At 31.3% G+C, this 23,742-nt stretch overlaps 4 protein-coding genes across 4 annotated transcripts; 3 read left to right on the top strand and 1 right to left on the bottom strand.

Moving 5' to 3' along the window:
* The first annotated feature begins 6,816 nt into the window (after window positions 1-6,816).
* LOC104089471 (protein IRX15-LIKE-like) lies at window positions 6,817-8,338 on the top strand. The gene has a single exon (XM_009594384.4). The coding sequence runs from the start codon at window positions 7,163-7,165 to the stop codon at window positions 8,111-8,113; it is 951 nt and encodes a 316-aa protein (XP_009592679.1). The 5' UTR covers window positions 6,817-7,162; the 3' UTR covers window positions 8,114-8,338.
* Window positions 8,339-17,449: 9,111 nt separating this feature from the next.
* On the top strand, window positions 17,450-17,896 carry LOC138906772 (uncharacterized). The gene has a single exon (XM_070196363.1). It carries the CDS (start codon window positions 17,450-17,452, stop codon window positions 17,894-17,896), a length of 447 nt encoding a protein of 148 aa, XP_070052464.1.
* A 12-nt stretch (window positions 17,897-17,908) lies between these two features.
* LOC104089472 (uncharacterized) lies at window positions 17,909-19,374 on the top strand. Its single transcript, XM_070196360.1, has 2 exons — window positions 17,909-18,496; window positions 18,607-19,374. Exons 1-2 carry the CDS (start codon window positions 17,909-17,911, stop codon window positions 19,372-19,374), a joined length of 1,356 nt encoding a protein of 451 aa, XP_070052461.1.
* Window positions 19,375-19,611: 237 nt separating this feature from the next.
* Window positions 19,612-21,120, bottom strand: LOC104089470 (uncharacterized protein At4g06744-like). The gene has a single exon (XM_009594383.4). The coding sequence runs from the start codon at window positions 20,977-20,979 to the stop codon at window positions 19,702-19,704; it is 1,278 nt and encodes a 425-aa protein (XP_009592678.1). The 5' UTR covers window positions 20,980-21,120; the 3' UTR covers window positions 19,612-19,701.
* Between the last annotated feature and the right edge of the window lie 2,622 nt (window positions 21,121-23,742).

The raw sequence follows: 23,742 nt of genomic DNA, 5'->3' as shown, positions 1-23,742 counted from the left end.
GAATTTATTTTATTTTATGCAAAAGCGGTCTCGATTACGTGATGGTACATCAGTTGAAGTTTCTGTTGATGTTGAGGTCTGTGATGAAGATGCGGTGAAGCTTGCTCACATTTACCTATTGGAAGCCGTTTTGTTGGGTAAATTTGAAGGTCGGAATATGAGCGACCGTTCTGTGAAAATCATTGACGACGAAGAGCTTTGTGTTTCTTATCCATGGAATAGTTTGTGTTTCGATGAGCTTATTGAAAATTTGTCGCACAGTCTGACAATTGATTCGGTTAAAAAAAAAATAGGCAGGCTCTCATCTTATAAAATGCTTGGATTCCCATTTTGTTCAATGTATGGATGATAGAAGTGTTTAATGATTTTCATCAATTTTCAAGATATGATGATCGTGGGCTAATATTTAGGATTCGAAGTTTTGATTTTCAAAATCTCCCAAAAACTAGATTAATTCTATAAACAAACACATTAGAATTTTTTTTTTAAAAAAAAACTTCCACAACTTATGGAGAAACGCCTACTTAATCTCTTAGTTAGTTTGACTTAAATATGAAGTTGAACAAGCAAAGACGTCTCAATAACACTAGCGGTCTAAAGTCAAATTTTAATAATGGGTCTTTAATAATTGCATTAGTAAGAAAATTGAAGTTAATAAGATGTTAGTCATGTTTTATAATGGTTACCTTAGATCTTATTGAAAAAAATATTTTTTACCAATATGAAAATTTGAGTAACTTAATTTTAAATTTTAAAATAATTTTATTGTTAAAAAATAGACAGTCTTCTTTCTACTTTTATAAGAAGTTTGTACTTCTTTTTCTTATAAACTTTTTTCTAAGCAAAAATAAGATAGGAAATGTAAAACTAAAAATATTTTGGGTCCTAAAATCTAGGGAACCTAAAGCAAAGACTTTAATAGTCTCCTCCTCCACTCCTTGAGTCACCTCTATGAACCAGTGTAGTTGCAAATCAACCTTTAATACCTTAATTGGGGGACTATGCAGAAATAAGGCCCTATACGTGTTCTGTAACAAATAAAGTATGGAGTACAAAGAATAAACTTCTCATCACTTGTGTTTCCCAGGGAAAGTGATTAACAATAAAATTGGAAAGGCAATGTGGAGGTCATGAATCAAATATATTCTTCCTTCCGTCTAATTTTATGTGAATCGATTTGATATACGAGATTCAAACTATCTAATTTTTATGTGAATTTGGAAATAAAATTTTAAATTTTTGGATAAAATATACATATTTAAAAATTATATAAAAATTATTTTAAATCACAATCTTATCAGTTTAAAACATTAAAACGGTATATAAAAAGGTACAATAAAAAAAATTATTTAATTTTTTCAAATAGTAATTATGTCACATAAAATGGGACAGAGTGAGTAACACTAAAATAAGCTAATGAATATCTCAATTATTTAGTACTTTAGTTGGACATAAAATGTTTACCTTCGATAATGGATGGCTGATAAGGCCATAGGGAGGCAGTGTGTTTAATGTGTGGTGATGACAACACACTATATGATTTGGAGTGTTGTAATTTTTTGACGGAAAATTTGTTCATATATTCCCAAAAAGATGAATTAATCATCTTTATTATCATTTCACCAATTTCCTATTTTATTTATGAATCTGAGTTATCACCAAATGTTATTGTTAGCGCTTAATTGCATGTATAAGCTTACCAAATTCTAAAATCGTTTCAAATACTTGAATATGATCAAATTTAAATGTTTCTTTCTTAATACTCTGTACATCGTTTTGAGAAAGGACTGCGATTAATGTTATATTCAACATACCTAACAATAATCAGAAAATTCCCGAAATATTTTATAAAACATATATTTCGTACCCTCCTTCACAATTTAGGATAGCTCGTTTTATGCCCGGATTAGACACAAAGCACAGTGGAGTAGCTTTAAACAACGGCGATTAACATAGTGCTTGGGAAAAGCAAGTTTTAAAAAAAGTGATTAATTAACATAAGCAAATTTGAAGTAATTAAAAAAGAAGAATCGAATTGTTGGAAAACATTAATTTTCTAAAAGATGTTTGCTTATGAGAAGACACTTCTTATTGTTTCCCACTATTTGATTTTTAGGTTTGGTACTTGGCCTTATAAAAGCAAGATTCGTCATCAATATTTGTTAGAAAGTAGTATCCTAAAGCGACGTATGCTAGTCATGTTTACAATGATATAAATACGCTCAAGCAAGCTCTGGAAAAAGCTATCAATAATAGGAACTTAGGAAGCATGCATTCTGATGAGTATAATATTTTATTCTCATTTCGTTAAAATATTTATACCAATAGAAGCCGTGAATAGGACCAAACTACTACCATTGATAAGGTTGTGGCATTAAACATCCTTCAGCTGTATATTATAATATTTCTAGCTAGTAACTTAGTGTTATTATTAGTTATTTTGGATATAGTTATTCTATCTTCTACCAAATAAAAAATACATAAATTGACTCATAGCTTATGCTTATTTTATTTATGTGGGATTATAAAATGATAGCCAAGCACCATACTTGACTACTTGGTTTGCTGAATTTTAAATAAAGTAACTAAAAACTATCAAATATTGTATTAGCTATGTTAGTTTTAATACATAAATAACTCAATTACCAAACGACTCCTAATAGCCTCAAAACAAATTTGCCTCCATTTCTTTTCCGTCATTTGAAGAGAATTCTCATAGACCAAGAGTGTGTTTGGTAGGAAGGAAATATTTTTCGGAAAATATTTTTTATTTTTTTAATTTTTTTATATTTGGTTGACTTAAATATTTTGAAAAATATTTTCTCCATCAATTCATTCATTTTTCTCCAATTGGAGAAAAATATTTTTCATATTAATAGAAAAGAAAATATTTTTCAAAACTCTTTTCCAATCTTCCTCCCATTCCAATCCCCACCAACCCTCACCACCCCACCCCACACCCTCACCCAATCCCAACCCACCCTACCCTAAATAGAAATATTATTAGTAGTACTTTCTTTTCATGTTACAGATATAATATTTTTTTTTATTTCAACAAATGAGTATTTTCTTTTCACGTTATAAAAAAAGTTTTTTTTATTTTAACAAAAAAAATACTTTCTTGTCATGATGTAGAAAAAAATATTTTCTTTCATTTAAACAAAATGATGTAGTAAAAAGTTTTTTCTTTTTAATTTCAACAACATGAGTACTTTATTTTAATGCTGTAAAAATAATACTTTTTTTTCAACCAAAAAAAGAGTGTTTTTTTTAGTTATGGAACACAAATTTCAACGTTATTTTTGAATTAAAAAGTAAATCAACACATTAATTCCTTTGATTTTATATGAATTTTTAAAAGTAATTACAAGAAATATAGGGATTGGGAAAAGGGGTGAGGAGAGTGACATAAAAAATTATTTTCTCAAAAAAAAATTATACTCTCTAACTAAATATTAGAAAATATTTTCGAGTGACATAAAAAATTATTTTTCAAAAAAAAAAATTATACTCTCTAACCAAACACTAAAAAATATTTTCCGAAATTTTTTTTTTACTCATCAACCAAACAAAAAAACATAAGTGATAAAACCACTCATTTTTTAAAACATTTTACTTCGTATCAAACACACCCCAATTAAACAGTCCTTTTCCACAAAAAGAGGCATGATATTTGTTTGTTATCTAGTCTATGGCAAAAGATTTGATTTTTCAAGTTGGAGTCAAGCACATAATTATAGCAACAAGGCATGGAAATTGAAAATTGGTAAAGCTTATCCACTCGTCACAAAACCACATGCTAATGGATTGAGAATATTACGCAAAAGCTGCAATTTGAAGTTAATTGATGAGTAAACATGCTAATTAACGACCAGAGCTGCAAATAGGCGTTAAGTGCGGAGCGGTATGTTGTCATTTCACGAACAACCTTTCACTTTCTTCCTCCTTTCCTTTTTGACTATGAAATGAAATTATAATAAGCATGGATTATCGCGCTTCAAGTCTTTAATTTCATTATTACTTTAGCTTCAATTCTTTATCTCTTTCATTCCCTTTTTGTGCTTCAATACATTCTAATTTTTAAAACGGGTAAGAAATATTCTAACTGAAGAATAGTACTAAGCAGATTATTCGAATTTGTGATACTACAGTACAGTTAGAGAATAAGGAGGGAGGGATTGATATAAATATAGGTGAGAAACTATGAATAACAATAAAATTTCTTAAATTAAGGCTTCATGTTTCACATGTTCCTAACTAGCGACTCATACATAAACATAATTTGCTAATTTCTAACTCGTATCCTCTAGAGTCTGCTTTCATCCATAACACGGTTCGAGTTATGAATTATTAATCATCGGATTCTTCCATCAGGTATATGTACAATCTCTTTTTTGCTAATATATATATATATATATATATATATATATATATATATATATATATATATATATATATATATATATATATATATGTGTGTGTGTGTGTGTGTGTAATCTACTTAATTGCATAAGAAAAAACTAACTTACTAGGTTAAATGTAGAAGAAAAAATATATTAACTTCCTTTGTTTCTTTTGCCTTAAAACAACAATATGAAGAAATCTTCGAACAAAGGTAGATCTAAAATCATTTCCCAAGATTTTTGAAAATGTTATCATTATTATTGGTAAAATTGTAAAATATATACTTTTTTTTTTAATGGAGTGCAAAGTTAAAAGTGGATAACTAAAATTGAACGGAGAGAGTATAAATCAATGATTGCAGAATATTAGCCTGTTTGGCCAAGAAGAGCACCTTTGAGAAAAATATACTTAAAAATAATTTTTAAAAGTTTGGCCAAACACTAATTGATACTCAAAAGTATTTTTTAAATTAATTAGCCAAACACAAACTGTTTCTTACCAAAAGTACTTTTGAAAAAAATATTTTTCAAAATAAACAGATTTTTACTGTTTGACCAAACATGCTATATATATCTGCACTCGTTACTATTATATATAGCAATGGTGCAACCTTGATAATATGAAAAAAAAATCTGAAGTTACTCAACTACACCCACTCCTATCTCTAAATATGTGGAGACACACTTCCCACAGTCATAAATTTGCACCTCACTGGTTAGGAGAGTAGTCGAATTTCTGAAGTTTGTCCTGACCATATTTATGGTTATGGAGATTCACTATTCACTATATATATGAATAAGGAAAATGATGTAACTCTAACCAACAAAGCAGAAATCATGTTCAATTTCGAACAAGTACATTATCTAGCCCCACATTGAATTATTGTTGTGGTAATTACTATTGACTTTTCACCTGCAGAGAAAATTTATGTTTCAGCTGAGGTGCTTGTGCATTTTGGGTACTATAATAAAAATGAATTTATGTTAGAATATTTGAAGTTCTAACAGAACAGAGACAGTAACTATGTATCAATATCATGTAAGGGAAATTTTTAACTATGTGTCAACATCAAACTTTGTTGGTATTCCTATGTGAAAAATTGTTAAATTATCATGCATTATTGTCGCAATAGATAGAGGAGATGTAATGTTATAAGGTTTTATTGTATATACAGTGAATTTTATAAGGGCATCAAAAGGATGTAAATTATACTACAACAATTATTAATTACCAAACTAACAAAACACATCTTAAATTATGATGGAGAGATAAAATTCACTTAATCTATCATTGCACGAACGTGATTTTTAGCTTAATGACATTAGTGAATGTAGCGATTAGTGTACCTTGATTTAAAATAGTTCCCTTGTTTAAATTATGCTCTTTCAATAATAAAATTGTTGTCTTTTTCTCTTTCCCAGAGTTTAAAGAAAAGGTGACATTTGACCAAAACATTTATTGTACGATTGTGAAATGAGAAAAATTACAAGTTGCGGTACTTCAGATGTAAATATACACACGTTTTATGGAAAGGTGAATTAGTTTTTGTTAAGAAACAGTCAGATTTACCAAAACGAAAAATGATGAGAATATTATACGGTAAATGAAGTAGAGATTTTCATTTTCCCCCCAGCCTATTTTAATATATTTGAAAATCTAACAAAAGGATTAGCATTTCATGAGGATTATTACCGTTAAAGAAATAAATTATGGTCCATGTTTTGCTTATTTAATATCCTTACATCCTTTTGTTATTGTGACCAGACTTTTAATTACAGGATGACCCAATACAGGTTACGTATTTAATACCTTATTTAAACCCAACGGTAATTATAATTTAGGCGCCCAACAACAAGGTTATTATGGATTTCCAAACACACTTAACAAATTCTAATTCTTCTCCTACTCTGTTAATTCTCGAAAAAAGAATTATCTAATGAATTTCCAAATTAGACCTAGAATTACCATCAATGTATTGCTACTAGTCATTTCCAGCAAAAATGTGAATCGATTTTTGTTATCTTTTTCCCCTCACTTCTCCGATACTTCCTCCGTATCAAATTATTTATCGTGTTTCTCTTTTTTACACGCCCTTAATAAAATATTAATTAGATAAAATTTTTGACTATTTCATCTTTATTTATGTTTTATTGGTATTTGAACAATCATAATATCCTTTCTTAATTGAGGTGTTTGTAGTTTTTGAGAACAATTACTATTAAAAATAAAATAATAAAATTAATGAATAAAAATATTGTCTTAAAATTTTAAAATAGTAAATAATTTGAGTTAGAATCATGATAAATAATTTGAGACGGAGAGCACTTAATTACCGAATTAAAAGGAAAGAAAAGCTAACCTTCCAAGTCCCTCCTTATTTAAGCGCCATAATATTCTGGTATATCTTGCCGGCTCGCCAAACAACAACGAAATCCCCTCCCCCTATCCCCCTACTTACTACTACTTCCCAATAACTCCATTTTCAATTTTATATAGCTTTCCAAATTCCAACACTCAATCTCACATCATTCTCTTATTATTTCAAATTCAATTTTTTAAAAAAGAAAAAGGAAGAAAGGAAAAGCTCCAAAAAAAGTAGAGAAATCTCAGTCATAGAAAAGACTCATAGTACAGAAACCTAGTTACTCGTGTCGTCGTGGTCTTTTTCTCAAATCGCTCCGCAATTTCTCTGTCTCCTTCTCTCTTTCCATGTGAAGAAATCACCGAAACAGAAATCTGAAAAAACAGAGACTCGATAATGAAGGCAAATAGTGCTAAGCTTATAGTTTTTCACCCTTCTCTTCACAAACAAGGATCAGGAACAAGAATCACTGCTTCTCCTCGCATTTGGTTTCTCGTTTTCCTTTCCTTTTTCACTTTCGCTTTTGCACTTACTTTCTTCACCGCTAAGGAAACATTACCCAGTTCCAAAACCAGCTCCGTTACATCCGCCGTTAACTCTCCGTTACCGGCAGCTGTATTCGACGCGCTCCTTTATTATGCTTCTGTCAACTCTTCTACCGTCTCTTCTCGCATGTCACCGGTGGAGCTGAACACAATTGCAGATGTTCTCCGCCGATGCAAAAAACCTTGTAATTTCCTCGTTTTTGGACTCACACACGAAACCCTTCTCTGGCATTCACTCAACCACAACGGGCGCACTGTTTTTGTCGACGAAAGTGCTTATTTGGTCTCTAAATTAGAAGAAAAACACCCGGGGATCGAAGCTTACGATGTTCAGTTCACGACAAAAGTGAGTGAATTGCACGATTTGTTGGATTACACAAAAGATCAGCTCAAAGGCGAGTGTAGGCCCGTACAGAATCTTTTATTTTCTGATTGCAAATTGGGCATAAATGACTTGCCAAATCACATATACGATGTGGCGTGGGACGTGATTTTAATAGATGGGCCACGTGGGTTTTCCTCGTCGGCGCCGGGAAGGATGACGGCGATATACACCACCGGTGTATTAGCTCGGAGCAAGAAAGGTAGTGTAAGTAAAACGCACGTGTTTGTTCACGAAATTGATAGAGAAGTTGAGAGAATTTGCAGTGAAGAGTTTTTATGCGGTGAGAATTTGGTTGAAACGAAGGAATTGTTGGGGCATTTTATTGTGGACAAAATGGAGGCTAATAGGTTTGAATTTTGTTCAAATTTTGATCCTTCTTCATCTCCTTCAAAATCATCATCTTCTTCAAGTGTTTGAGAGAACAAAAATCTCAAAGAAGATATTATTTTCTTTTTTTATTATATCACGTTTATAGATATGACTTATAAGTAATGTGTAATATTTCATAGGTTCCAAGTGTGAAATATTTTAGAACCTAAAGCATTGGTGAACCCAAGTATTGCTTTGCAAATTTTAGCTGTCTTCTTCTTAATATTTGTAATACTATGAATTTAACGAACTTTGTGGAATTTTTGCTGGAAATGACACTAGCTATTTTCTTGTTGAACGAAATTTTTATGGAAATTTTGGCTATTAGCTTGTAATCCCAATTTCTCTAATGAGTGACACAACTCAAAATTATTTTCTTGTTTTAGCCAAAAGATTGCTTCAACTTGTTCATAACGTAATTTCTTGTTATCTACCCTTTTGTAGCTCATGTGTAAGATTTTGTTACCTTTTATTTTAGAATTTTTTTACCAAGTCTTATATGTTTGATGTTTGGATTACGCATCGTAATGTCAGTTGTTTAGGGTTTTTATTGTTAATCCCAAAAAGGGATTTGGGATTGTTCCCCAATATTCAGATAAATTTTATCTACATTTCGGAACGGATTTCATTTAAAGTTTTTAATATTAATTATTAATGGTGTCCAAATCAAATGAAACACATAATTAGGACATGAACAGTGTTGTTAGTGCCTTTTTTACGAAGTTGATTCAGTCATAAACACCTCTCCTTTCAAAGTTGACCAAATATTTTAAAGAGATAACATATGCAAAATTATGAGATTTTTAGATTAAAAATTTAAAACAGTGTAATCCAAAAATCTAATTTTGAATTTAGGTATGGCTTGAAATGAAACCAGGAGTGGACACTTGTGTTTGAACTTTGGATGACGCGTCGGTGATTGAATTTCGAATATTTGAACTGAGTTTTAATTGCTCTAAATTCTTAAAAGATGACCACGCGCATGGAGCAAACGTTATTCTAACCCAAATCAGATTGTGCGATGCGTGTGGATAATGAAGTCTAAGAGTGCGTGAGATAATAAAAGTGTCAGCGGAATTCACGTGGGCGTCAGTCCAGAATAACAGTGGGCCTACAGCAGGCCCACGGGCTAATTCTTCTTTTATAGCGGATCACGTGCGTCACGTGACAAAAGTCTTAAACGCTAAACGGGCTTTACTGCCGTAAACGTGTCGGTGAGGTAAAGCACTGCAGTCTGACCCTTAAAATGGATTACCACGTCATTTCATCAACAACAAAGAATCTGCACGGAGAAGATTCGGCCCCTTCTTCATTTGTATTGGGCCTGTGATAATCCATAATTTGTTCTATTTCCTAACTTGTTGGCCCACCTAATAATTAACCCAACGGTCCACATATCACATTGCTATTACTACAATTATGGAAGTTACACAATTGTCCGGTCAGCCAAAATCATTATATTTGATAGCCAATGTACAAATATTATATACTGATTATGTATCAAAGATATTTATTTTTTATATATTATATGTTAATATAAAAAAATATTTATTTTTCTAGCTATTTTTTTTTAGAACGGTTGTACAATGCAGTTTTTCCTACAATTTTGCAGATACAATAAACAGGGGAGCAAGGAAGACCACTTAGAGAGTAGTGAAGAAGAAGTTATTTATGCTTCCATTATTGATACTGTAGTTCGAAATATGACTTTCTTTGTTAATGTGTTGTCCCCCTCTGGTATAGTACATTACAATTATGGACCAAAAGAATTGGAACCAATTGTTTTAGAATTTAGGCTTGGAATGTGACGGTGGGAAGCAGGGGTTCGAAAACCGACTAAACTAACCGAATCGTATCGAACTGAACCGATTTTTAGATTTCTTTTTAAGAAACTGTAAATTTTTATATAAATCTATAATCGCACCGATAATTAGGGTAGGTATATTATTTTATAAAAATAAATCGAACCGTACCGAATAAATTTTACATGTGAAAAATATATTTATCTAGTAAGTTTAAAAATAATAATGCATTAAATTTTTCTTTGGGCCTTGGAATTATGAAAACTATTACAAGCCAACAAGTAACAGCTTGTTTGGATGATTGTTACATATCGTTTTATAATATATCGTATCGTACTGTATTGTATTGTACTATATCGTTTGATAAATACAATGTTTGGATAAATTATGTCGTTTGCCATCGTTTTATTATATCACACACCAGCAATATAAATAATAAACTTGCAATATTATAAAGAAAAAATATGATACATGGTAAAATTATTATATAAAAAGGTAGGGTAAATGATAAAATAAAATTATTTAATAATAATGAAGGGTGAGATTGATAGAAAAAGACAAGGTAATGACGCGACCACACCAAATCGGTCGATACATAAAGTAGCACATTTCGTCGTTATGTAACGACGAATTTAACGATACGATACAATAAAATTTAAGTAACAATCAAAACAAACATCGTATTTAAAGTAACAATATGATACAATACAATGGGTAACAACCATCCAAACAAGATATAATTAAACTCAAAATACTAATTCCTAAAACCTATTATGCTACATCTACTTAAACTAAGTTATTTCAAATATCTTTATTAGCAAGACACAAAGTATTCTAGCGATAATGAGTAGCAAACTACAATGTATTGAATATATTTTCTTTCATATAATTTAGATTTATCTTTTTGAATATTTAATCTTCTATAGACTTTATTCTTGAGTCCCAGCTTGGTTAATATCTTTTCACTCGTGTGATTTATATTTTCTTTGCCTTTGCTTGGTTTCTTTTACGTTGTTGTAGAATAGTTGATGGATCTATAATCTAGCCATCCTTCATTTTTTTTAATTCATCACCCTTTAAACAGTAAAAATAACTAGAGAGTTTTCCTAAGTCCTATAAAAGAACGTATGTTATTGCATTCTACTTCTACTGGTGAATTTTACATGATATTTTAAAAAATACCGAAAATTAACCGAACCGTACCGATACCGAAAAGAAACTAACATGATTGAGACGGTTTCGAAAAATCTAATTTTAATTATATATAATAGAATAACCGAAAAATTGGTATGCTATAAATTTTATAAAATAATCGATCGAATCGAACCATTGACACCTCTAGTGTGAAGTGGGAAATGGGAATGGTTCCCATCTATGACAAAGGAGTGATATTTTATAAGGTAGAAAATTAATCAAGCAAGGCTGTGACATCAAACCCCAAGAACGATGGGTGGCGATTCCACATATACCCATAAATTCATTAATATTCATACACCTTGCTTATTTAACTACTTGCTGAAACATAATTGTTTAATAGGTGTAACCACTTGAAATATTGAATAACTCCAGATAGGATATTGATAATCATTACTCTACCATGTTTTTGTTAGTAATATGTATTCGAAATTATATATTAAAAAACATTAGCAACGTAAAACAAGAAATGTAGAAGAAACTTAAAAGTAATTCGAGCCCACTGAATTCACAGTATTTTCTTAAGAAACTTAATCCCATCCTAGAATCCGAGGTTTAAGATTATTTCCTCCCCAAGAACTATGTTAGTAGTTGTTAATCTTAAAATTAACAAATAAATTTGGTCAAAAAAATTAATCTATCAATCATTTGACTGAATCCGAATCTGAGCTGAGAAACAACGACGACGCGAGACTTACCTTATTCTCAACTCTTTAGAAGCTAGAAGAAGTGCAATTGTATATATACCCATCAAAACTCTTTTTCTCCTCCAATATGGGACAATGTCCCTTTGTCAAAGATAGAAAATAAAATATTTTATTTTCCCCTTAATTTTTTATTCACTCTATTTTAAGCTATTACAAGCTTAAACCCAACAATTTATTTTTCCTCTACCATGGTTATTGTGCACATTTTACACTAATGAGAAGGTCAGGTCTAATCGAAGTCTTATTGTGCACATTTTACACTAATGAGATTGTCAGATCTAATCGAAGTCACATTCACATGGAATGCGAGGTTAGTTTTCACTGAGCTGGTCCCTGAGTTTTTTCATCCACATTTAGACCGTCAAGCCTTTGAGTTGCTTAAGCAGGTTTTCATTAAGATTGCAATAGTGTGAGGCATCCGAAGTTGTTGCCCCGTGGCTAAAACGGTTCAAAACTGGTGCCCCATTCTATGTTGTTCCAAATGACACTTGCCACAAATGAGACTTGCTCAGTTGTTGGTAAATTATCTCTACCCACGATCGTTAGTGTTAGGATATAATAGATATATCATATATCTAATATCATATTTGACGATTTGAACATATTTTTGTGAACGCTATTTCATATAAAATATATATGCCATTTAATATTCTTTTATCATTATTATTAATTGCTTGATTAATTTGATAAGGTCATTGATTAAATTTTGAGACTTGATATTGTGATGGAGATCATGATAATGAGAGTGAAATTTCTTCTTATAATTTAATCTACATTTGTTCTTGATCATATGATTATTAATTTGGATATTAGTAATCCGGTTAGATCAATATTTATGTGACCGTCTTTATTGGATAAAGATTAGCTGATCTCATTAACTATATCAGACAGATAGATGATGCATATAGAAATATGATCATTGAACCGACTCGTTGGACGATTCCTAATGGTTAGAATTACCATAAACTATCAATAGGATATTCTCTTGAAAAATATGATGTAAGAGTTTCTTTTGACCTGAGATCGTCATAATAATTGACAAGTTATTTATTGTACTTTGATACTAGACACCTATGGCCCTAGGGAGATAGTTGAAAGGATATTGGGTATGATTAAATACTTGTAGAATTAGTGATTGATCGAGATGGAATCTGTCAACTCTTGGTAATAAGTTTAAGCTCCATGTTGTCATGAATTATAAACGACCAAATTAAGACCTTGGCCAGAGCGATTGAATGAAAGAAGAAAAGAGTTTCTTAGGTCATTCAACGGTCGATTATATTTGAGATGAACACATAATTGGTCGCCTATTAGGATTTGACAGTTAAACCATATCCTAGGGTGACTCACAACTATAAGGACAAAAGAAAATACTACATTATTCTTCTACGGTTTTTTGAGATAAATTTTATACTTCATGATATCCGGTCGTTAAGGAGTATTGCTAGACGCCACCCTTGATTAGTATATTGATCTGATTAATTTACTTTCGGCTTAATATTGAACCTATGAGGTCGCACACTACCGACTTAATTTACTTTATTATTTGATAATTAAATTAAAGAATTTAATTAGTCAAATAAATTTAGTTATTAATCCGGATGAAATATTATTATATTTTTTTTAGCACAGAAAATTTAATTAATATTGTAAGCAAATTGGATTTTACTATTTAGAATAGTATATTGAATTATATGATTATATCTCTTGGTGAATTATTATCTAAGATAAGTATATATGTTGGACGTGGCTTTCATCTGATTCCCATTAGGAATGGGGTTTGCATTTTTATAAGAAAATTGTACAAGTCCAATTTTAAGAACTTTGGGCTCAACTCACCGTCATTGGCCTTTTCCTTAACCGAAAAGTAACGCCGTACATAAGTCGGGTTGATTCGAATTTTTCAATTACCAAATCAAATCAATTGTTTCGGATTTTTAAATCTATAAACCAAACCAAACCAACAAAAATCGAATTTTTTAATCTCGGTTTTTCGGGTTTTTTCCGGCAAAATCTTCATAGCATAAAATTTATAATTTATGCTCTAATATTTCTTAGGTCCTAGTAGGATAAAACTATATAAGATGTTACCCAATAAAATAATACAAAATAATGTGAGAAGAGTCATGATTATACTAAAATACCCAACAAATTGCATAAAATAAATATTGCTAATTAATAAGCCATAATAAAAATAAACATATTCTAAAAGTACTAAATCATGTTAAAATAAGTATGACTAATAAGAACTGAGTATTAATTACGTGACTAAATGATATTCAAAGTAAGTAATGCATTTTTCACTACCTAAAGTAATGAAAACTAAGAAAATAAATATCCAATACTATTATCATTCCTAGTGTTGAATTGAATTTTTTTTTTAGTATTTTTATTGATTTGATTTTGCTTTGGACTTCATTTGAGTCACTAACTTTTATGGGCTATAAAACATATTTGATCATTCAAAAGTTCTAAGTCCAAGCTTGAAATAATACATTAAAAGAGAGTACTATGAAAAAGTTTAAAACTTATTTATAGATTACATTACAATAATTATTTTTATGTATAAAATATTTTTAAAACTTGTATATATGTAATGCCGGATTGGTTTGGTGTCGGTTTGAATTTTTTAGGTAAAACTTAACCAAACCAATTATGGTCGGATTTTTTTTTTCCTAACACCAAACCAAGTCAAAGCAAACCATAGTCGGATTTTTTTTTCTCGATTTGATTCGAATTATCGATTTGGTGTGATTTGTCGATTTTATTTGTTCAACCCTGCCTAAAAGGAAAGAAGGCTATGGTTAATGATATATATGGATATCATTCAACCAAAAGCAGTAAAGATTGTCTTCAAAAAAAGCCAAAAGCCGAGAAACGGTTTTGAAAAGAAAATAGTTTCTTGTCGATTACTACTACACTGAAGGTTTTTGAGAAAAAATTTTAGCACGGTATTTTATTTAATTTGTTCGTGTGTTTCATTGATCAAAGAGTTGATAGTAAGGATCGGTCTCGGTGTGAATATGCATAGAGTCTTCGCACTATCGAAGAAAATTCTAAAACGTGGCTCTCTTCACCAGGTACGTCTTAGATCCGATCTTTGACATGTAAATAAATTTTAAACACGAAAAGATCTGCCTAGGATTGTTATTGTCTTCCGCTGCGTGTTATGAACATCTATATGCAATCCTTCAGTTAGATTTTAGGTTCGAGTCACGCTGGAGGAGAAGTGTGGAAACACTATAGATCCTCCTAATAAATCGGCGAGGGAAAACAAAAATGAAACTGGCTAGTAGAGGTATGGTTTAAAATGACATTGACTTGTAGTTGGCGAAAATTAAAAAGATTGAGTTTGAAAACTCAATTTTTACAAACTTGGTATAAATACCAGCTTAAAGAATCAGTCACACAGCTCTTGAAACCTACATAATTGGAGTCATATTCCTTTGTATTTTGGAGCATTACACCAAATATCACTTGTTTTTCACTTTCTAAACAGCTTTTTTAAAGAATCTGCTCCACATAATACGACTTTTCGTATGTAGTGAAGGAGCTTTACACAATAATGCCGCCTACTTCGTGTGGCTTGCAATGAAGTCCAACTACCTTGAGTACAAATAATTGTCACTTGCCATGTAACAATCACAAACTAGATATATAAACGATCATTTGGGAGTGCGCTGTGCTTTGAAAAATAAGCAAAGTGATTAAGCAAGAAATAATTAATACTTCTCTAAATAGTTGGTGAAAATGTTCTCAGTTTGTGGAGATTTGAGAAAGATTCTTTATATTTTTGCATAAGCTCAAAGCATTTAGAACTAGTTAATTTTATTTAGATTCCATTTCAAAAGACAAATTGTTAATAAGAAAAAATGTAGTGTTTATTGTTTGAGGTTAACTCAGAAGTTTACACAAAAATACGTCTACTAATTTACCAAATGGAACAATGAATGAAGTGCTTGGTTAAGAGGAGTGAGGACGGATTAGTGGTAAACACCTCTACCACCGTCTAACTGGTTGATGGTTCAAAGAAAATTATGAGAAAGAAAGTATTGTGAAAATTCTTAGAAGTGCACTTTCTTGCAAATACTATTGAAAAAAAGTATACCTAATTAGGGTACATAAACAATATATTTAGTGTCCACCAACAAGCACTTACCATAGCACGCCAAAATCATGTGGTTGTATCTCTTCTAACCGAAAAACGCACAAGGTCCCCTGATTATTTTTTTAAATGGGTTTTCATTAAGTTTCTAGTACCCGCTTGAGACCCTAATTAATGCGCAGTCGAGTTCAGGGGCGGACCCACGTAGGGACAAGAGGGTTCAAATGAATCCGCTTCGTTAAAAAATAACACTGTATATATAAGTATATTTTATATTTCTAAGAACGTTTTATGTATAAAAATTATTTTGACCCCGCTTAAAACATTGATGACGAATAGCCTGTTGGCAAAGTGGGTTCAAATTTTCCTCAAGGTCTTGAGTTCGAAACCAGTCAGAATTATCCCATTCCCAAACTAACAACCCCAATTTCGAAACCCTTCTCTATTTCTCATATTTCATAAAAAATGCTTGTTGTCTTTCTCTCTCTCTCTCTTGAATCTTTTAGTTCAATTTCAAGGTCATATTGCTTCCTTCCATAACTGTCTCCTGCCATTAGCCTCTCACCATCAGGTTTCTCTCTGATTTCTAATTTTTTTTCTTGTACATATAAATTAGGTCTATCTTTCAATTATCATTAAGTGATTTAGGGATGACTAATTGACTATAACACATTGGATTCAGATTAATTTTATTTTCTAAGTGCATGAGTGTATTATGTATATGTGTTTGGCTAACTGCATTATATAGGTGTTCCTTTCAATTAACTCAATTATTCCATGATATAAATAATCTGCTTTAAAATACTTGCCCATCACTAAAATTTATATTGCTGATTTTTTTATTTGTTCTCTTTGTTGCTTCAAGAAAAATTATGATGAAAACAATAACTCTTGTAAAGACATTTTGAACTTTCAAAGTTGTGGTCCAAAACTATTTAATGATGATTAAAATCTCATCTAACTGTTTTATAATATAATGATATGTAAAATAAAATAAAATTAAATTATTGGTGAAGAATGAATAAATATTAGTTTAAATTTAAGTTTAATTAAATTATTCTTTTAATTCGAATTCTAATTTGGTAATCCAGTTTATGTTACAATGAAGAGATTTTATCCTCCGGTATCTTTCAAGTTGCCACAATCAAGTTCATCCTCTCTAATTGTTACTCCCATAGAAGAAAATTTGAACCAATTAGTAGAACAACCTTAATCCTCTAAAAAACAAAGACAAAGAATAGATCTTGATTCTTTAAAGACTAATCCAAAGGAGAGATTGCCCATTAGAGACTTTCATCCAAATGAGCGTGATGGGATTAGAAGAGAATACCTCCGAAGAGGTCCTTGCCAATCCCGATATCATAAGTTTCCTCAAAGAGATTTTTCGGGCTTAAAGCGTCGTTTCAATCCTAAATGGTTTAAAGGATATCATAATTGGTTGGAGTATAGTGTGATTGACGATGCAACTTACTGTTTGTATTGTTACTTATTTCAAGATGAAGGCATTCATCAAGGTGGAGGTGATGTATTTTCAAGTTTAAGATTTAAGAGCTGGCACAAAAAGAACATATTAGATATGCATGGGTCGAGCAGTATTCATAATCAGGCAAAAAGAAAATGTGAAGATCTATTAAAACAAAAACAGTCAATTCAAACTTCATTTGATAGGCAATCCACTCAAACCAAGCTCGAATACAAAATTCGCTTGAAGGCTTCAATTGAGGTGGTGAGACTCCTATTGAATCAAGGATTGGCATTCCGTAGACATCGTGAAGATGAATCATCATTAAACAAGGGTAACTTTCTTGAGATTCTTTCATGGTATGCAGAGAGGTGCGATAAAATTCGTGATCTTGTGTTGAAAAAGGCTCCAAAGAATGATCAGTTGACTTCTCATAAAATTCAGAAAGACATTATCATTGCATGTAAAATTGAAACAGTTAAAGCAATTATGGACGATCTAAATGGATACTTTTTTGCATTGCTAGTTGATGAATCATGTGATGTATCACGCAAAGAGTAATTAGCTATTGTCATGCGATATGTTAATAGATGCGGATCTGTGGTGGAGCATTTTAGTGGGATCGTTCATGTTCGTAATACTACTGCTTTGTGTTTAAAGAAAGCAATTATTGATTACCTTGCTCAACATTCTTTGAGTTTATCTTATGTGCGTGGACAGTGCTATGATGGATCAAGCAACATGCAAGGAGATTTACATGGCCTCAAAACTTTGATTCAACAAGAAAGTAAATCTGCTTATTCCATTCATTGTTTTGTACACCAACTTCAATTGACTCTTGTTGCGGTATTCAAAAAGTGTCTTGAAGTGGGAGAACTTGTATTGTTGGTTTCTAATGTATTGAATATAGTGGGAGGTTCTTTTAAACGTATGGATGATCTTCAAAAATCTCAAGCAGAAAAAGTTCAAGAGGCATTAGACATGGGTGAACTTGAAACTGGTAGGGGTTTGAATCAAGAACTTGGTCTTGCTAGAGTTACAGATACTCGTTGGGGTTCGCACTACAAATCTTTTAAGAACTTTATTTCTATGTTTGGCTCAATTATTGATGTTCTTGATACTATCGTTGTTGATAACCGGACTTTAGAAGAAAGAGCTAAGGCAAAGGGATATCTTAGCACTTGTCAAATATTTGAGGTTACTTTCATGTTGCACCTAATGAGAGATGTTTTGGGGATCACAAATGAGCTTAATACATCCTTACAAAAAAGGAGCAAGATATTACAAATGCTATTCTACTTGTTGAAGTGGCAAAGAGACGGTTGCAAAAGTTAAGAGAAGAAGAATGGGATTCACTTATTGATAAGGTATCTGCCTTTTGTGTCAAGTATAATATTTTGATACCAAACTTTGATGACTTCTATGTTAACTCTGGAAGATCTCGACGTAAAGTTGCTGATTATACTATTTTACATCACTATCGTGTTGATATATTTTTTAAGATTATTGATTGGCAAGTTCAAGAACTCAATGCTCGTTTTAATGAGGTGACAACGAACTTGCTTGTTGGAGTAGCTTGCTTAAATCCAGTTGACTCATTTTCCAGTTTTGACATAAATAAGATATTGAGGATGGCTGAATTATATCCTGATGATTTTGATGAGAATATAATGGTTACACTCAAGAATCAGCTTGAAACTTATATTGTTGATATTCGTGATGTTGATGAAAGGTTCTCAAATCTACAAGGACTTGCCGATCTTTCTGAAACACAAGTTAAGACAAAGAAGCATTTGAATTATCCATTTGTGTTTCGCCTTGTGAAATTTGCTTTGCTTCTACCGATTGCCACTGCTACCGTTGAAAGAACTTTTTCGGCGATGAAGTTATTCAAGAGTGAATTGCGAAACCGAATGAATGACGAATTCATGAGCGGTTGTTTGGTACCTTATGTAGAAAGAAAAATATTTAACACCATTTCTGATGAGACTATTATGAATACGTTTCAGGAAATGAAAACTCGTAGAGGACAATTGTAATAATATATTTTATTAATATATTTTTTTGTTGACCTCTTTATATATTTGCTTCTTCGTATTTTGAACCCACTTGATAAAAATCCTGGGTCCGCCACTGGTCGAATTCCCTATCAGAATGATTTTTATTCTCTTGGCTCGAACTCTAGACTTCTAGTTAAGGGTGGAGTACCATATACATTTTATTACCACCTGTGGTTGTAAGGTCCATTCCCTTAGCATTAAGGTACAACTGCTACGTTAATAACATATTATTTTCCTTATTCAGTTTTCAAAAGAGATTTACATATTGAGTTTTCAGAAAAAGAAAAAGACACTAAAACAAAGGCTTCAATACAACTTGGTATGTTTTGACAAAGCAGAGTACGAAATCAAATGTCTTTCTGTTCTAGCTGGTCTATTGGGACGAAATTTCGGAATTTTACAAGGTATCACACTGTAAGTCTTCTGTAATGGACACAATTTAATTTGCCCCCGAAATATTAGACACTCCACTATTGATCTCTGATTAGGAAGACCAAAAATGCAATTTTTCTCAACATTAAGTATTCCCTTCTTGATCAACTCCCTACATAATGGCCCAACTTTTGTAAAATAGTTATTTGACAAAGTAAAATTTACCAAATTTGTTAGTGAACAGACCACCTCAGGAACTTGTCCATAAAGTAAATTTCCAGCAAAATTCAATTGCTCCACACTTTCCAAACACCCTAAAGAACATGGCAATGGACCAGTTAACATGTTATATCCAACGTCAATCACAGTTGCTTTTTTTAGAAGTCCTAGTTCATAGGGAATACAACCAGTGAGCAAGTTGTTCAAGAACAAAATTTCCAACAAATTTGTAGCCTGTCCAATGCTACGTGGAATTGGACCAATGAATTTGTTGTTGGCTAAGGTTAAATAAAGAGCAGAGGTAGATCCAAGGTTGTCAGGAAGTTTTTGTACGAAGTTATTGTTGTTAAGAAAAAATGCATCAAGATTCTGTGTGAAAATCTGAGGTGGGATTATTCCAGTGAAGAGATTATAACGAATATCTAAGAAAGTTAGAGTCTTGATATTGAGAATTGACAAAGGGAATGTACCGATGAATTTGTTGTTACTAAGATCGAGCTCGTAGAGATATGGAAGTTGAGTAATTTTCGAAGAAATTATGCCCGAGAAATTGTTGCTATTGGCATGGAATACTGCTAAATCAGGGAGTTGATCGATAAATCCATCTAAAGTGGGAGCAGTGAGTTGAAATCCATTGAAATCTATAGAAGCAAGAGAAATTGCTGAGGTATTATAAGGTGGATTATCACAGTAAAATCCTTTGTAGTTGCAGATATCAGGGCCTGTCCAAGATTGAGTGACACCTAAAGGATCAAGAGTGATTGTGCTTTTGAAATTTTGAATTATTGGGAATATTAAAGCAAGTCTTTGGTCTAAGAAGGTTAAATTTGGTGCTGGTAAAGGTGGTAGTAATTGGCTACTGCAATTTCTCAAAATTGAAAAAATTATGAAGAAATAAAGGATCATCATGAAACTGAAAAAATGTTTTTGGTCTAAGAATGTGATGAGAAGAAATTGTTGATGATCATTTTCTTTTATAGCATAAAGATTCATGATATCCTTTTGGTAGGTGAAGTCTTGAAAAGATAGAGGCTCATAATTTCACATTGTAGTGGGAAATTGGAAGCTTTGAATTGAGAGTTCCATTTATTCTTCAATTCTCCGAGACTTAAAATGGTTTTCCTTGAGAGCTTTTGGAATTAATAAAAATAAAAATAAAAATAAAACGAGAATATTCAATTGAGCAGAGATTGGATTGTGTATATTTCATTCGATATATAAAAAAGTAGTTAGAACTTTATTGGAAAATGGAAAGTAAAGAAGAGATTCAGAAAATTATTGTGAATGGTGGCTAAATGGGGTTTAAAAATGTTCAAAGTGGCGCACCTCTCTGGCCATAAACCAAAAGCAATCATGATTAGGTAGATGAATGTGGATTTCCATTGCAAAAATCAGTGAGAAGTCAAATGCCACGCTTATGTTAGATCTAGTAGCTTTTATCATACACTGCAAAAGTTTGCCAAATTACAATTACCGTAGCTATAATCTAGTACAACTATTGAGTAAACATGAAAAGGAGCAATAGGAAGAAGGATTTATCTCTTATTTGGTTGTTGCAAGCTATGAAAAATAGCTTATTAGCCAATTCATATTTATCAGAAGAGAAAAGAAGCTCGTTCATTATTTAAAGGAGCACAAATTCTTAACTTAAGCATTTCTTTATTTGAACTAAAATTTTCTGATACTTGGGATATTAAATCAACTAAACTTTTTTTATTAAATCCAAGTTGCATGGAATATGCTTCCAGCCAATTTAAGTTTGTTCATCGGTTTAGTTATTTTTATAAATTAATCACTTATGACATAATATCCCATGTACACGCATACAAAAATTAATAAATTTTGTCTCTAGTTACTTTTATCAATAACTGGTACACGTTGGGTATTTTAAAAATTGGCATTTTAAGTTAATAAGCTAGCTTTGAGCAAGCCAGTATATACAATATAATTGAATATTCATTATCATTGCCAAAAACTATACCAGAAAATAGTTTTCATAGCAAATATGGAAAAACTATGAGTTCGATAATTGATATTGTAACCACAAAATGAGAAAAGGGTAAAGAATTTTCAAGTGTTGATAAACTATCACAAAAATTTGTTATATATAAAACGTTGAACGCCATTTTTTACCTTTCAATCAAATATTATTTCTACAATACTTTCGTTCAATGAATCAATTACCAGAACAACCGAAGGAAGAACCATTATAGTGAATCCAAAATCTTTTTTTTTAAGAAGGTAGTGGACCTGAACTCCTAAACATTAGTAACATTTACATATCTGTCACACTCTTTGTTTACCCCCCAAAAGATAAATGTGTTAGTGTGGATGCTGGGTTAAAGAGTTTTTTCAATTAAAGTGATAATTTTTGAAATAGGGATTATTTTGTTATTCAGAGTCGCCACTTGAAATTGATTTTTGGTGTTCCAAGCTATATTTTATTTGAATCCCTAGTCAAAGGAAGGTTTGACTTTTTTATTATTGGTCTGCGAAAATAAAGTCCGGATAAGGAATTCTGTTGACCGGGGAGAAGATGTAAGGCATTCCCCGAGTCCCGTGGTTCTACCACGGTCGCTTTATTGACTACATTTAATTTTAGACAAACTGTGTTTTATTGGATTTCCATGTTTCACCTATCCGCTTTTAATTATTAAAGAAAGATTTGAATTATATTAAATTGTCCTAACCGCACCACGCAGGCGAATGTGCGACCGAGACGAATTTTATTAATTTTGTCATAACTGTGCTACGCTAGCGAATCCGCAATCATGACAAGGGTTATTAGTACGTTATTACTTTTGGAAAAAATTACTACATTCGAAGAAATTATATTTTTTATTTTTTATTTTTTATTTTTTAAAATTTATTGAAAGTTACTATCACGCTACGCAAGTGAATTCGCGGTTATAGGAATTAATAAAATTAAAAATTAACTAAAACTATTGGATATGGGATGAGATTATTGAGTTAATTTAATAAAAATAATATCACGCTATGCAAATGAGTCCGTGAAGTTAAAGCGCGCCTACTAATTGCCTAGCGTTTAAATTAATTATTAAGAAGACTAAGTTGTAAAGTTATTTTAATAAAAGAAAATTCTGTTTTTTATTAAGATTATAAAAATATGAAAAGTTGGGCTAACTTGTTATTTTAAAGAGTGGACAACTATTGATTTAAAAGGGAATGAGCCAACTATTTAAGTATCAAAACTGCTAGCCCTTTTTAAACAAGCTTGGGCATTGGGCCAGCCGTTACTTATTAAAAAAATGGACAGATTTGTTATTAGTAAAAATTGGCCAATAGGTTAGTTTATTTGAACCTTTATTCTTGTTAGCCCAATCTTATTAAATACTAAATTAATACATTCTGCCCACTTTCAAACTCTTCATCAAGTCTTTAACAATTTTTCTTTTTCTACAACATGATCAAGATTCTCATAAAATACTACTTAAAGGTTAACAGAGAAATGCTAAGAGGCAATAAATAAATAAATAAATGAATAAATAAAGCAAAAAAAGTCATGGATTTAACATTATGATCCAAAGCTTGATTTCAAGATTGAAACCTCAACATTCATCTATATAGTAAATTTCCTTGCATATGCTTCAAGTAATCTAAACATGCTCAAATCCTCATCGATTTCTATTAACAAATATGCATTACATAGTTTAAAGGTTACCTGGGTCGCAGAAAATAAATATAGCAGTGAAGAATAAGAGCTCAGCAACAGAAAGCAACAGAGAACAACAACAA

The sequence above is a fragment of the Nicotiana tomentosiformis genome, chromosome 1, assembly GCF_000390325.3.
Source record: "Nicotiana tomentosiformis chromosome 1, ASM39032v3, whole genome shotgun sequence".
NCBI lineage: Eukaryota > Viridiplantae > Streptophyta > Magnoliopsida > Solanales > Solanaceae > Nicotiana > Nicotiana tomentosiformis.
This window is presented reverse-complemented; position numbering and strand designations above follow the sequence as displayed.

Excerpts from the sequence above, each read along its gene's own strand:
- LOC138906772 (XM_070196363.1), top strand. The coding sequence starts at position 17,450 with ATGCATGGGTCGAGCAGTATTCATAATCAGGCAAAAAGAAAATGTGAA.
- LOC104089470 (XM_009594383.4), bottom strand. The coding sequence starts at position 20,979 with ATGAATCTTTATGCTATAAAAGAAAATGATCATCAACAATTTCTTCTC.
- LOC104089471 (XM_009594384.4), top strand. The coding sequence starts at position 7,163 with ATGAAGGCAAATAGTGCTAAGCTTATAGTTTTTCACCCTTCTCTTCAC.
- LOC104089472 (XM_070196360.1), top strand. The coding sequence starts at position 17,909 with ATGCGATATGTTAATAGATGCGGATCTGTGGTGGAGCATTTTAGTGGG. Across the intron at positions 18,497-18,606 it reads CTTTAGAAGAAAGAGCTAAG|GAGCAAGATATTACAAATGC; the intron begins GCAAAGGGATAT and ends CTTACAAAAAAG.